At 36.6% G+C, this 14146-nt stretch overlaps 1 protein-coding gene across 2 annotated transcripts; it reads right to left on the bottom strand.

The window, feature by feature from the left end:
• Nucleotides 1–3508: 3508 nt before the first annotated feature.
• On the bottom strand, nucleotides 3509–8623 carry LOC131602947 (uncharacterized). 2 transcript variants are annotated; one of them, XM_058875175.1, is made up of 4 exons: nucleotides 6908–8623; nucleotides 6616–6801; nucleotides 4640–6054; nucleotides 3509–4185 (listed from the first exon to the last, which is right to left on the bottom strand). In XM_058875175.1, exons 1-3 carry the CDS (start codon nucleotides 8385–8387, stop codon nucleotides 4679–4681), a joined length of 3042 nt encoding a protein of 1013 aa, XP_058731158.1. In that variant the 5' UTR covers nucleotides 8388–8623; the 3' UTR covers nucleotides 3509–4185; nucleotides 4640–4678. The 2 variants fall into 2 exon arrangements, with proteins under 2 accessions (XP_058731158.1, XP_058731157.1); XM_058875174.1 differs by having other exon boundaries at nucleotides 3509–4169; nucleotides 6908–8622.
• Between the last annotated feature and the right edge of the window lie 5523 nt (nucleotides 8624–14146).

The raw sequence follows: 14146 nt of genomic DNA, 5'->3' as shown, positions 1-14146 counted from the left end.
AAGTTTGTTTGCAGAACCATTTTATTATATGTGATATCTATGTTTAAAATTTGAATTTAAATTATGAACTTGTAAATTTATTTATGATATGATATTTTCAACAAAAAAAAATTAAGTGCTAGTTATATTTTATAGAGACTAAATCATCCAGTTTGACATGTTTTATACCTATATAATTTTGTTATAACGACCGGTCTATTGAACCGAGTTATCCGGTTTAATCCGGTTTAGTCATGCGGTTCGACCGGTGACCCAGTGGTTCGACTAATAAACCAGTAACCCAATACCCCCACCAGTTTGATGTCCGGTCCAATTTTTAAAACACTGACTCAAACAAACAATACTCCATCTGTTTCATAATGACTATAGTTTTAGAAAGAAAAAAAATATTTGTTTTAAAATAAATTTTATTCTCACTTTTTAATATAGAAATAATTGTTATTTTTCAATTATATCATTTAATTATTATTTTGTACACTGCTTTCAACACATTAATAAGACTAATTTAATTAAAGTGCAATGTCTTGTAACAATATTTTGAAAGGGAGTCCTTTTCAAACTGAATCTACTATCAAGCCTTTACTAAAACATTGCCCAAACACCCCAAATTACCCTTCACTTACATTTCATTTACACTAACAACTGGATAAAAATGTAATCAACTAAATATGTTATGGAAATCTCCTACTTTTATCACCCAATTCAACAAGTGTCCAACTCTAATTGGTCCAACGATTTCATTCTATTTCCCTCCAACAAAAGCAAACGAGTTCTCCTCTTCTTCAAACATTGTCAACATTTCTCTCTCATTAACCCAACCTTCTCTGCACAACTCCTTAGTTGAAGAACAAACCCGGGTAAGACATTTCTCCTGAGATTGTTGTTTACCTTTTTTTATTCTTGCTTTCTTTGTTTCTTCGTCTCTTGTAATGTATTTTCGTTGGCTTACTGTAAAGTCGCAAGCTTTCGTGTTTCTTTGGCAAGAATGAGTTTGTTGTTTACATTTTAGTTGGCTCTTCATACTGCTGTGCGGTTTGTTTCCTCCGACTTGTAACGATTCTACAGCCTCTATTCATATCACTTGCTATAGATCTTGATTGTATGGTATGTTTATTCGTGTTTTCAAGCATTTTCCAAATGAGAAAAAATACAGAGACTTAGTCTTCCGAACAGATTTCTTTGTTTATTCGTATCTTGGAATGTATTTACATTGGGTAACCGTAAAGACGCAAGCTTTCGTGTTTTTTTTTTGCAAGACTGAGTTTGTTGTTTACATTTTTGTTGGCTTTTCCTTTTTTATTTCGTCTTCTTAACAGTTTGTTGCTTACATTTTTGTTGGATTTTCCTTTTTTATTTCGTGTTCTTCTTAACACTTTGTTGTTTACATTTTTGTTGGCTTTTCCTTTTTTTTTCGTGTTCTTCTTAACACTTTGTTGTCATTCATTTTCCAACTGGACGACCACTACAACATAAATACACGTAAACGCGATTACACTCCCTCCTTCAACGGTTCAACAGCCAAACGACCAATGTGTGCGCCTCCCTGTTTATCCTCAAGGACAACTTGTCTCCTCTCTTCAGCCTTCTCTGTCTGGCATACTCATACCATCCAACCCCTATGTACGCCTCCTCCTCTCTATTTCTCGGCGCACATTGTAGATCTGCTTGGTACACAATCCCCATATCTGCATCGAAAATATCGATTTGCGTGGGAAAGGGGGTTAAGAACCTGCAAACTTCATGCGGAAATACCCGAACAAAAATTAAATTCGTTACATCATCTTACTGATACTGGGAAGTTGTTTTGTTAGTCATTATTGTGCAAAGTAACTCTTACAAGTACATTACGCCGAGCAATTCGACCGGATGCAATTGTTTTGGTCCACGAAATTGTATCGTCTTCGTGGGAAAAACTCAGATTTGAATCCATGCTTCCAGAACTGCATAACAGTTCCGATAATCAATGACAACCTTTACAAAATTTACACATCATGGATTACTATGAGGAAACAATTTCAACACATTCGCCTGGGCATTTATGCTGATCATACAAGGGAAGTAACAATCGGCAACTAACTAATTCATACACATATCAAGCCTATCATTACACACGAGTAAATTAGAAACGCAAAACCTATTGAATCCTATGATTTTTGTAAATCCAATTTCTTCAGCAATCTGTCAGTTGCAGTATATCAGGTTCACACAATGCATCGATTGCACCATATCATGAGCAGTTTAGAAAACTTCTAAAATTAATTGCATTCCAAACTTCATGGCGTGTATGATGATATCCAGAAAAGTGAAATTAATCCCAACATATAGTTCAATTTATCGAAGCTATACATCATAGGACATTAGGTCAACAAACAATTTTCAGTTCCTAATAACCTGAATAAATTACCTGAACTCCGACGAATCATCTGAAGGTGGCTCCACAAAGGCTTCCATTTTGCAGATCGTGAAACAATTCAAAGGGTTCTTATCGTTTGCAGCATCTACAATCCCCCATTTATAATTGCAAATTTCCCTATTTTGAATTTGGGCCATGTAAATTACCATATTTTTTATTTGGGCCCATTATATTTTTTTTGGTGGATCAAGGTTTAAAAAATCAACCTACTTTACAAAATACCAATTTCTACATTTCTTATGAAACAATTACTTTTTTAATATGGTTTTTTTTCTGACCTTTTTATATTGCATTTAGGTCAAACTTCCTTACTGCGCATTTTTCTTATCGTTGATATTATACTACACCACCAAAAAAATCCACCCGTGCGACAGCACAGGTCTCCGACTAGTTTAGTTAAAAGAATGACAAAGTGGCCTCTCGAGCTCTTCGAATTCAATATCACCTACAAACTGCGGAAGGCACTCAAAGCCTAGACTCTTGCCAATTTTATTTCAAAGACCACATCTTTAGAATAACACGCACTTCCATGGTGGACTATTTCCTTGGAAAGTTCAAACTACAATTATTGTAAAAAATTTAGATTACCTAAGATCAAGGGCACTTGGAATATATATGTGCCTAGCACTAACTAACAGACTAGGCATAACTGCTCATTTTGATTGACTTTTCACATGAACATATATGTATATATATTGTCATTTTGCATTTGTTATTGTGGAAATAGATGTAAATACACTACAATTTCGGTGCATTTATAGCTTTACAAAAATGGAAAGGTTGTAACTTTCAAGATTGACAGTGATGTATAGACAAAACAAAAAAAAATACTTATCTTGTCTCTTGGAAATTATAGCAGATGACAACCTTTCCTTTGTTCCTCTCGACACGTTTAATCTAGAATAAACGAATTAGCATATTGTTTTCTTTCAAACACACAAAGTTGTATCTAGCTTAAAACACAATCAATAGTGAAAGCTACTTTTTAAATAACCGCGGCGATCGTGTCGCAATCATGTACATATTTTCGCGATTTCGATCTGTATAGATGTTACAACACTAATTGAAAATATAGTAAGAGTAAATTCCAAGCAGTATATAAACAAACACTCACTTTTGTTTTTATAATAATTACAAATGAATACATACATGTAGTATACAAGTGACTCAGCTTTTTTGTCTAGAGAAAAAAACAAACCTCATAGGATGCAATAATACAAAAAAATGAGAAAGAGGCTACTTACCTCAATCTTCACTCTTACCTCAAAAAACAACAAAAAAAATAAAAAAATGACAAAACTAGTGACATTAATTCTGTCTCTATAATAAACTAAATTCTATGTACCTGGCACTGGAATAATTTTATATGAATCTGTCCAGCTTTGCAAGCCAGGTTTTTTCCTCACAAAATACAACTGACAGCTTGTCTTCACCTCACTACCCTACACACACATATATTCATCATCTTCCTTTTTCATAAAGGTAATCATGATGGACACTACCCACAAAAATTTGGGCCCACTTGGACAAAGAAAATGAAACCAAAAATATCAAATAGCAGACTTAGTTTTTCTTGTCCACCATATTGTATCAAACAGACCATACTGCCAGGATTCTCCCTTCTCCATTGGGGAATCCTACTGATTTTTTTTTTTGTTGTTAAATTTGAAGTGATGCATGCAATGTGGTGTCTTGTCTTGTGTATATGTTGTAGAGAAACTACTCGTGTATGCTTGGTTTGCAGCATGTTGATCAACTACAATATAACAAATCTGCATTTAGGAAGGCCTCAATTGATAAATAAGATAAAAACATGTTTGAATATGGAAATAATCTAAAAGCTGCTTCAAATGAGAACTTCATGAAATAAGCTGAAATACGTATATGGATATGTCATAAGTTGCTTTCACAAGCAGAGCCGTCTCAAACTTTTGAGAGGCCCTATGTAAGAAGCTGAGGTTAGCTTCATTTGAGTTGTGAATTTTTTAAAGGGCCTTATTTAACCTTGAAATATGGGTATGAAGGCCCTTTTTGCCATAGCTTAATCATAAAAAAGCGTGAGGCCCTGCATTGTTGGCCGCCTTGCACGTCCTCAAAGACGGCTCTGTTCATAAGTTCTCTCAAACAATTCTCATTATGTGTGTTTATGTAAATAAACTAAAATAAGTTAATCCAAACATACGCAAAATAATATCTGCTACATCAGAAAGAGTTGGTGTAATTTACCTATCATATCTTCGGTAGAGTTGAACGCGTAGATTTTTTTTACACTGCAAGATCGCCTGTGTTCTTGACTCTGAGTTCCACATTCCTTAGATCGCGTAGATGCTGTAAAATTTCTTGTAGAAGATCTAACCCTTTATCGCCTTTCCTCAATGAACTGATACAATGCTTTAGAAACTCTCTATCTGCTTCCAGCACCTGAAGTCTCTCATAAACATGATCAATCTCCTCTTCTAAACCAACCTTTTTCTTATCCAAGTTTTCCTTTTCAGCCGAAATATTTTGCAACTGAGAAAAGTCTAAATCGTTTTCATCTCCACTCAATTCTACATCTTCTGTTTCTGTGCTGATTGCATCGAAAAGTGGAAGAAGCCTCTTGGCTTTTATGGCCGTGATTTTTCTTCCTTGATGATGCTTTCCGTTACCGTTTACAAATCCATTTGCCTGACCTTGGTGATCATCCTGATCGTGATCTCCATCATGATGATATCCGTTTCCGTTCTCTTCACGAAGATGTTCTATCGATGTAGTATCATCGTCAAAGCAGTGGTCTTCTTCATAATTCAATATAATTAGCTTTTCTTCCAATATTTTCAGCTGTTCGAGTATCGATAACCTCTCTTCCTCAAAACTTGATAACGATTCCTCCAAATATAAGACAGCTTCTACCGGAGTGTTCTGGTTGCTGCATTCTTGATGATTGCTGTGAAAACCATTTTCTTCCTTTGTTTCTTGATTGAAATCAATGGACACTCCATCACTATCCTCAGCATTACTACAAGAAAGAGATGAAGTTCTGCTTCTTATGCTACTATCTCTTCTCGATAACATCATCTTTTCTCTTACCTCATATTCATGAACCTTTTTTCTATACACTTCAAGTTCCTTTTCCACCTCATGCTTCTCTTTTTCCCGCTTTAACATGAGATCATTCAAAAGCTGCATAGCCTCTTGATCGTACTCGGATTGTTCGTCCATCATTCGTTGATACTGCAAAGCTTCCATCTGCATTGCTGCTTTCTCTTCTTGAAGCCTATTAATCATTGCCATTGTTTGATTGGCCGCTATAGCAGACGCATTTCTTTCTTCTTCGAGTTCTGCATATAAAGTTTTCAAAGCCTTCCTTTCCGATTTCAACGCTGATTTTAACTTCTCAAACGTCACCTCACCGCATTCTATGTCGCTTATTACACTTCCATCCAATGAATCTTCTGTTCCTGACTCTTTCCTCTCAAGAAAAAGTAATTTCTTGTGTAGTTGATGAAGATTCTCAAGAGACGTCGGGGTGTCAGAAAACTTTTCCTCGTCATTCTCACTAAGCTCAAAAGATGATGGCATATGGTTACTCGATGTTGGCATTCTCACTTCAAGCGACATGCTGTTGAATTCTACAAACTCTTCTTCACCTTTGTCATGACCTAGTTACATATTGCAAAATTTTATAAATAAAAATAATTTCAGCTTATGTCATTAGAAAGTTCTAAGCATAACTCTAAATTGCAGCCGCAGTAAAATGTTTTAGAACTCTACGCAATGGCATCACAGGTGCAATTGAGTTTGCATCAGCTGCATTTGCCAGCAATATCAAGGTTTGCGACCGCAACCTCAATTTAGAACAATGGTTCTAAGCATGGTTTAAAATTGCAGTTGCGATCGTAGCTAGGGTTGCAGGTGTTACAGAGTGAAATTTGATGGGACGCTTAAAGTTAAGATTTTTCATTACATCAAAAGAAAATGAGTTTTGGGGTTTCTGAGATTTTCGTTTTTGATGAAAATAATTGAACAAACATAAGCAAAAGTGTTTGGTGGGGTTCCATGCAGACGCACACGTGATTTTGAATCACACTACAATTGTAGTCCAATGCGGTTGCAGAGGCAACCTCGTCAGCAATACTGTGGTTACGGTTGCAGACAGCAATTTAAAACCACGGTTCTAAGCATGGTTTTAAGGCAACGAAGGAAAAGAAATCGAGACTTACCACTATCATGTGGAACATAAAATCTGACTGAGCTAGTAGATGAATCGTCTTGCGTTCTTTGATTTGTTTCGAAAAGTATATCTTGGCCTTGATACTCATCCACATGTTCTTGATCAGGAATTTCAGTTCCAATTGATACTTCTGCTTCAAATTCCTCACTTTGAGTTTGTGATGCATCTTCAGAAGCTGCAACAATAAACAAAGTATATCATACCAATGGTTGGCTATAAAAAATCACAAGAACATAACATAAAAAACGCGCGAAATCATTTTGAAGGAAAACAATAATCACCTAGAGAAACATATGAACCTAGTTCTCCATCTCCATGCATCATTCTCTCTACGTTTTCTTCAACATTATCATCCTTGGTCAAGTCTTCATCTTGATTCTGCTCCAAATTTTGTTCTACTTGTAACCCTGATTCATCAACCTCATTGACCCTGTAGAAAGTTTTCTTCTCTTGACATGAAAATTCCGCCACAATATCACCCGAAACGTGCCAATTCTCGATTAACGGTTCAGCTTCTGCATCTGAAATGCGCCAACTCTCGATTAATGGTTCAGCCTCTGCATCTGAAATGCGCCAATTCTCGATTAACGGTTCAGCTTCTGCATCTGAAATGCGCCAATTCTCAATTAACGGTTCAGCTTCAGCATCGGTATTATTCATATCAAAGTCAAGAATAAAATCTTCATTATCTCTAAACCCTTCATCCGCCACCTTGTTATATCTACTTTGGTTTCCATTTTCTGTGGCACCGGAATCAACCAACTCAACAGGAATCAACCTGCAATCATCACCATGAATGAAAAAATCAAGATGTTTCGTCTGAATTTCCTCGATTTTCTCAATTTTCTCAACTTCAACACTACTCATATCACAAGCTTTATCATCATCATCATCATCCTTAGCCTTTGGAACAACCAATTTCAACCTTTCATCATCCACTGTTTCTTCCCCTTTCTCTAAACCAATTTCAAGCTTGTACAGATCATCAACCATAGTTTCCTTAACACCATCACAAACAGAACAAGCACAATTCTCCTCAACCTCAACCAACATATGAATTCCACTTTTTTCTTCAACCTTATCTTGATTCTCATGATGAACAACTGAAAAACCTGATCTACTGTGATCAAAACAATGATCATCTTCTGAAACAAGCACACCTTCCTTGATCAAATTCACCTTCTCTAAGTTCTGTCCAACATCCAAATTTTCCAAAATGTTCATAGAAGGGTTAATCACAATACAAGGAGGGTAAAACCTGTTATCAAAATTAACACCACAGCAAGAACACCTCAAACCCTCTTCATCTTTCTCAACAACCTTCCCATCACCACCTTCAATCCTATCAATCTCCTTCATCCATGGAAAAAAATCAATACTTTTCGACAACTCAACACAATTCGGCTTCGACGAAAACGAAACCGAAACTGAACAATCCTCACACATATCATCTGATTCAGCAAGTTTATGATGATTTGAACAGAATCCCAGTTTGGAAATCTCAACAGCATGAGCTTCACAAACAAGATCTCTGCAAGGGTTCATGGTTTTTCCAGACTCTAAGAAATGATCAATTCTAGCACACCACATGCAGGGTCTTTTGAGACCGAAATAATCAGCAAACTTTATGATTAGATATGAAAAAAGGGAATTTAGAAGAAGGAAAATTATGAGAATCCATTCGAGGATTGCGTAGACAAGAACAAGGGTGAGTTTGTTGGTGTTTCTGTGTAACATGGTTGCAAACTTGTTGGCTGCCATGGTTGTTGTTGATTGATTCCTCTGTATTTTGTTTTTCTATGTACAAAAGAAAAAGAGTAAAGGATTATAGAGTTTTCAGACAAGATGTCAAAACTGTATTTTGGAGAGAGAGAGAGAGAGAGAGAGAGAGAGAGAGAGAGAGAGAGAGAGAGAGGGGTGTTTTATTTAGACTTAGAGGGAAAAAGTAATGTTCTTGAGTCAAAACAAATTAAAGAATGTAAATTTCTTTTCAAGCAATATTAATGAAATGCTTTTTTGGGAAATTTATAAATTTTCCAATGGAAAATGTGAAACTCTTCTATGGCTTCTATGGCAATTCACTTGGTTTGACTGTTGAGGGAAGTGGATTCCAACCTTGGTCATCTTACTTATTTATCTCAGGATTAATGAGTAAAATTCTGTTGTAAAAATGCGGGTTTCAAATTACGTCATTTTAATTAAATCAATTGAATTGATAATTATGCAAAAATATTTAATTATTTTAATGCAGATTCGAAATTTTATCATCTTAGTTACTCATCTAAAGACTAATGAGTAAAATTTTAATATGATAATGTAGATATGAATGTTGTCATTGTAATTAAATCATTTACATTGATAATTATGTAAAATTGAAATTCATCTAAAAACTAGTAAAATTTTATTGTGAGAATGTTTGTTGGAAGCTCGTGATCTTACTTATTTGTAATTTAAAAATAAATGTGAAACATTTTCTTGTATAATTAGTGTTTTATGTGGATTAGTGTATTGGAAATAAAGTACTTTGTAAGAAATGGTTTTTTTTTTCAATGTGTAAGAATTTTGTGTGAACAAAAATGTTACTTTTGGGAACCTTGCCAGCTCCACTTTAGATTTTATATTGGAGGAAGGAAATGAAATGGGTCCACCTAACCAGACACATGAGCTGGTGGGACCAGTCTCAAAGTAAGGTGTGGGACCATTTACGGCTGATGATGCTTGAGTTCATTATGTGGGTATGCTTCCAAATAAACTTTGTATTTTTATATTACTAATATTGAATTATATAATAGAGGCTCCTTCCAACTAATAGGTTATGAATTAAATTCAATTTTATGTTCTACAAGATACATGCTCTTTTTGAAAGAAAAAAATAATTGCAATTTATAATAACTATTAAATTTTGAGTTTGAATTAGGTGATGATATCACTCACATTCAACAACGTCAAGTTTTACTCATTAAATTAAAAAATAAATTTATCAACACTTAAATGATTTAATTTTTTGTAATTGTAATCGAGATAACACTAAAACTACTTGATAACAAGATTAACTTTCAAATAAAATTAGATAGTTTAATAAACTTAATATTAATATTAAAACCAAAAAAAAAACTAAAAAATAAATTTGAACATACTTTTTAGAGAGTGTTCATAAGTAAAGGTCGATTTATAAATTTATTAATTTAAAACAAACTAATTCAAAAATTATTTGAATCGATTTTATCTGATTAAATTTTTATAGTTTTCGTTGATTATAGAATTTAAATTTCTCAAACCTTAGACCCATTAACCTAATTAATGATTGTGATATTAATGATTTTTTATTTTATATTATTATTTTAAACAAAAATTTAAAATTAATATATCCATATAAACCATAATTTTAGTAAAGATTTTTATTCATCATCAATACTGTTAAATTAATTAATAATTATATATGATTGTTGTTTCTTATTTATCTTTTGTATGATTTTCATCTTATTTGTTTTTTTCTGAAAATAACGTGTTTTGATTTTATATATTATATAATATATTTCATCTAATTTAAATATTAAAAATGTTAGAATAATAATGTAGATGTAAGTAAGTAGAGAAATAATTTCATATTGGATAAGAATATGGTGACTGAACAATTATAAGCGGGAGAATTTATTTATCTATCACTTTAAAATTTTAGGTGGACGACGGGTACGTCTCTCACAAAGATGTATAAACTTACAATTTGTATTAATGCCCTCTAATAAAAAATTCTTTAAAAAAAAAACATAATTATATTAAATTGTGTTAAAAAATTATAACTAAACTATTTTTATAAAAAATAATATTTTTTTATTTGAAACATACTCCATAAACTCAACCTCATTCGATCTATAAATAAAGAAAATTTCTTTATAGACATCTCAACCTTCTAGTCCACCTCTGGTGAAAAACCCAAACTACCCCTGACTTCGGAAATGCATCTCCGAAATGCAAGAAAAAGGTGTTTTCGGAGATGCATCTCGGAAAGCGCCTTTTTTAAAAAAAATTGTTTTATTTCGAAAGTTCATTTCCGAAAACAGCATTTCGGAAGTTCATTTCCGAAATACTGGGCGTTTTGCAGATTAAGCAAAACAACCCCCTCCCCCATTCATTTTACCCTAATCATATTCTAAACTCAACCTCTCTTCAAAATTTCTGCAAAAAGCAAGTGTGAAGTATCAGAGATAGCCAACATCTTCTTCCAATCTCAATCTAAATCATCCCAAACTCTATTAGTGATAAGTTTAGTGCATTTTTTTCAATTTTTAGATCCATTATTATATCTCTATTAGGGTTGTTTAGATCCATTAGTCAAACTCTAAACTGCTATTTAGGTTGTTTAGAATGAATAAAATTAGTTATGTTTTAGGATTTTGAGGTCTGCCATTGGAGGTTGCAGAGAAGTTGTTCGCAAGGGTGTTTCGGAAGTTCATTTCCGAAAACACCTCCATTCCCAGTTTCGGAAATGAACTTCCGAATTGTATCAGAAGTGTAATTTGTTTTAGTTCTTTATGCTGTCTCGCATATTAATCGATTTCAATTGTTTTCAGGAACATGTCAGACAATGTAGCATGCATCAGACAGGATAGAGAGACCCAGACTGCGTCGGCTAGACGCGAGCGGGCGGCGCAGTTGGCGTCGACACGGGGACGGGGGCAGGGCCGGGGATGACGTGTACGAGTTCCCGTGGAGATGGACAAGGGTACCTCCACACCTGGTTTGAGGAGTCGTCTGGCTCGGGTATCTTCTTCCCGCCAGCGAGAGGAGGAGGAGGTGGAGGTACCAGAGGTGGCAGTATCATACCACGAGGCGGAGGATGTACCGGATGTTGACCCTCCACTCGGGGAGGAGGATGAGCAGGAGGAGGGCTTCCCGGGAGGGCCCAGTGACACTTCAGTGCTAATATCCTACCGCGATCACGTCGCTCGGCGGATCTGGAAGGGAGAGGTATTTTTTTTAATTTGCCCGACTACATTATTTAACCGTTTTTAATTTAAACGTTTATTCAATATTTTATTAACCGTCTATTTAACATACTTTTTTATTTGTTTTTTTGTAACAGGAGAGAGAGCCGTTGAAAATGGTGAACCATGCCCGAAAAATTTTCAGTCTATTTAAACCGACTGCCGAGTGGTTTAACGACGCTGTGAGAGGTTCAGGGCTCAGTGGGCTCTGCATGACGGGGTACATCACCATCAGCCACGGCATGCAGGGGGCTTTTGTGGAGCGGTGGCACAAGGAAACGTCTTCTTTCCACTTGCCGGTTGGGGAGATGACGATCACCTTGCATGATGTGCAGTGTCTTCTCCATCTGCCGATCAGGGGGCCACTATTGACCCACTCCCGGATCCAGAGGGTCGAAGCCACTGAGTGGATGGCGCTCTATTTGGGTATGGAGCCCGAAGTTGCTGACTTTGAGTGCGACACGACATCTGGGCCTCATATCCGGTTCACCACACTGAGCCGCTACTTCGAGCACCACCTGGTGGCGGCGGCCGAGACTGAGGATGCGGGTGACGAGCTATTTACACATTATCACCGTGGCTGCGCTCTCCGGTGCTGGTACATGCATGTGGTAGGCGCTGCGATCTTTGTGGACAAGAGTGCGAGGTACGTCGACGTGACCTACCTCCGCTACTTCATGGACTTGACCACCGTTCACCAGTGGAACTAGGGGGCAGCTACTCTGGCATACCTATACCAGAAGCTGAATGAGGCCTCCAACTGGAGGACGAGGCAGTTGACCGAATCCTACACACTACTCACGGTACGTTTCATTTTAATTGTTCCGTATTTATTTATGTTTCGTATTTGTGTTTCGTATTTACTTATGTTTCGTATTTATTTATGTTTCAGAGCTGGATCATCTCTTACTTCTCCCGAATCCACGGCTTTCACATTGATCCTCAGTACGTTGACGCCATGCCCAGGGCCGCCAGATACGTTCTCCAGAGGGGGAACAATGCGGTGGGACCATACCGTGGGTACCTGGACCGCACGATGCACGATGACGTCACCTGGAGGCCATTCAGCGACTACACTCAGGTTGTCCCCTTTGACAACATATCTCTATGTTCTGGCTGGTTGGCATGCGGGACTACCATCATGGTCCGGTATCTCTCTGAGCGGTGTATGCGGCAGTTCGGATTCGTGCAGATGATACCCAGGTCACCTTTTGAGGCTGCTCCCGACACAGTGACCAGAGTGCACCTCATTGCCATGTTTGAGGATTGGGAGCATCATGTGGTACCGGAGGAGTATCGTCGCATGCGGGTCACCCAGGACTGGCACAGTGTGGAGGGGTACGTCACATGGTTCTACCGGGTGTCACATCCTCTGCTGACATCCGACGCTCCCGGCGCTCCTAGGCCAGCACACGAGGAGATCCTAGAGAACCAGCAGGCCGAGGATGACCACGCCATTGATCTCTTGTCGATCTGCCAGTGGATAGAGATGCTTGGACGGGACGCGTTGGATCGAGGTGTCGTTCATTAGGGCGGTCCAGAGTCAGTCGCCGTGATGGAGATGATCGTCACTGATGCGGGCCGTGCGGCGGCATACAGGCGGCAGAGGAGGGCCCAGGGAGAGAGGGTTAGGCATACCCAGTAGTGGTCGGGTTTATTTTTTTTCGTTTTCGGATTGTATCTTTCGTACACTATTATTATTTAGATTTGGATCGGAACGGTTTGTATATATCACTATTCTTATCATATTAGTATATTAGTATTTTCTGTTTATATATCGCTTATTTTATTTTCCTTCTTTATTTAATTAAAAATACTATTTCCAAAATCATTAAAAAAAAAACACAGTTTCTGCATAATTCGGAAGTTCATTTCCGAAACCCCCCAAAATCTAAAAAAATGTGTTTTCGGAAGTTCATCTCCGAAAACACCCCCCATTTGATGTTTTCGGAGATGAACTTCCGAAGTCTGAGAAAATTTAAATAAAAAAATACTTCGGAAGTTCATTTCCGAAGCAGGGGTAAACTGGGGTTTTCGCTGGGGGTGACCCCATAGGAAGGTGGTTAAAGAAAAAACATAAATAAATTCAATCTAACTCGATTCATGAATGATCAAGTCGGTTTAGTTTGTTTTTTACCATAAAATTGCATGTTTGAACCTAATATGTATTCATCTATTGTACATGACTATCAATAAGTTGATTTAACTAGAACTTATAATCGGTCAAATAATCCAAAAACACCTAGTTATTTTATGTGGCTCCAACTAGGATGAATTTGGCATTTTGGTTAAGGATTACACCGCCACACACCGACTTATTGAAATGGCTCCTCTTGTTTACTAAAATAGTGGCATGAAAAAAGCAAATATTATTCCCATACGTTACTCACATTCATATGTACTTTCCCTAAATAATATCCACATTTTCATGTAGTATCTTTTATGAAAAGGAATCTATACCTAGCATTGTGATCAATATTGTGCTTTGGTTTGGATCTCCAAATTTGCTTTTGCTTTAGTCAAGTCTAGGCACAT

The sequence above is a fragment of the Vicia villosa genome, linkage group LG5, assembly GCF_029867415.1.
Source record: "Vicia villosa cultivar HV-30 ecotype Madison, WI linkage group LG5, Vvil1.0, whole genome shotgun sequence".
NCBI classification, from domain to species: domain Eukaryota; kingdom Viridiplantae; phylum Streptophyta; class Magnoliopsida; order Fabales; family Fabaceae; genus Vicia; species Vicia villosa.
The sequence above is the reverse complement of the archived record's forward strand: the minus strand, read 5'-3'. Positions and strand labels throughout refer to the sequence as shown.

Coding starts and splice junctions, on each gene's coding strand:
- LOC131602947 (XM_058875175.1), bottom strand. CDS start 8,387: ATGGCAGCCAACAAGTTTGCAACCATGTTACACAGAAACACCAACAAA. Junction 6,802..6,907: donor AGGTTCATATGTTTCTCTAG/GTGATTATTGTT, acceptor TTATTGTTGCAG/CTTCTGAAGATGCATCACAA. Junction 6,055..6,615: donor TTATGTTCCACATGATAGTG/GTAAGTCTCGAT, acceptor ATATGTAACTAG/GTCATGACAAAGGTGAAGAA.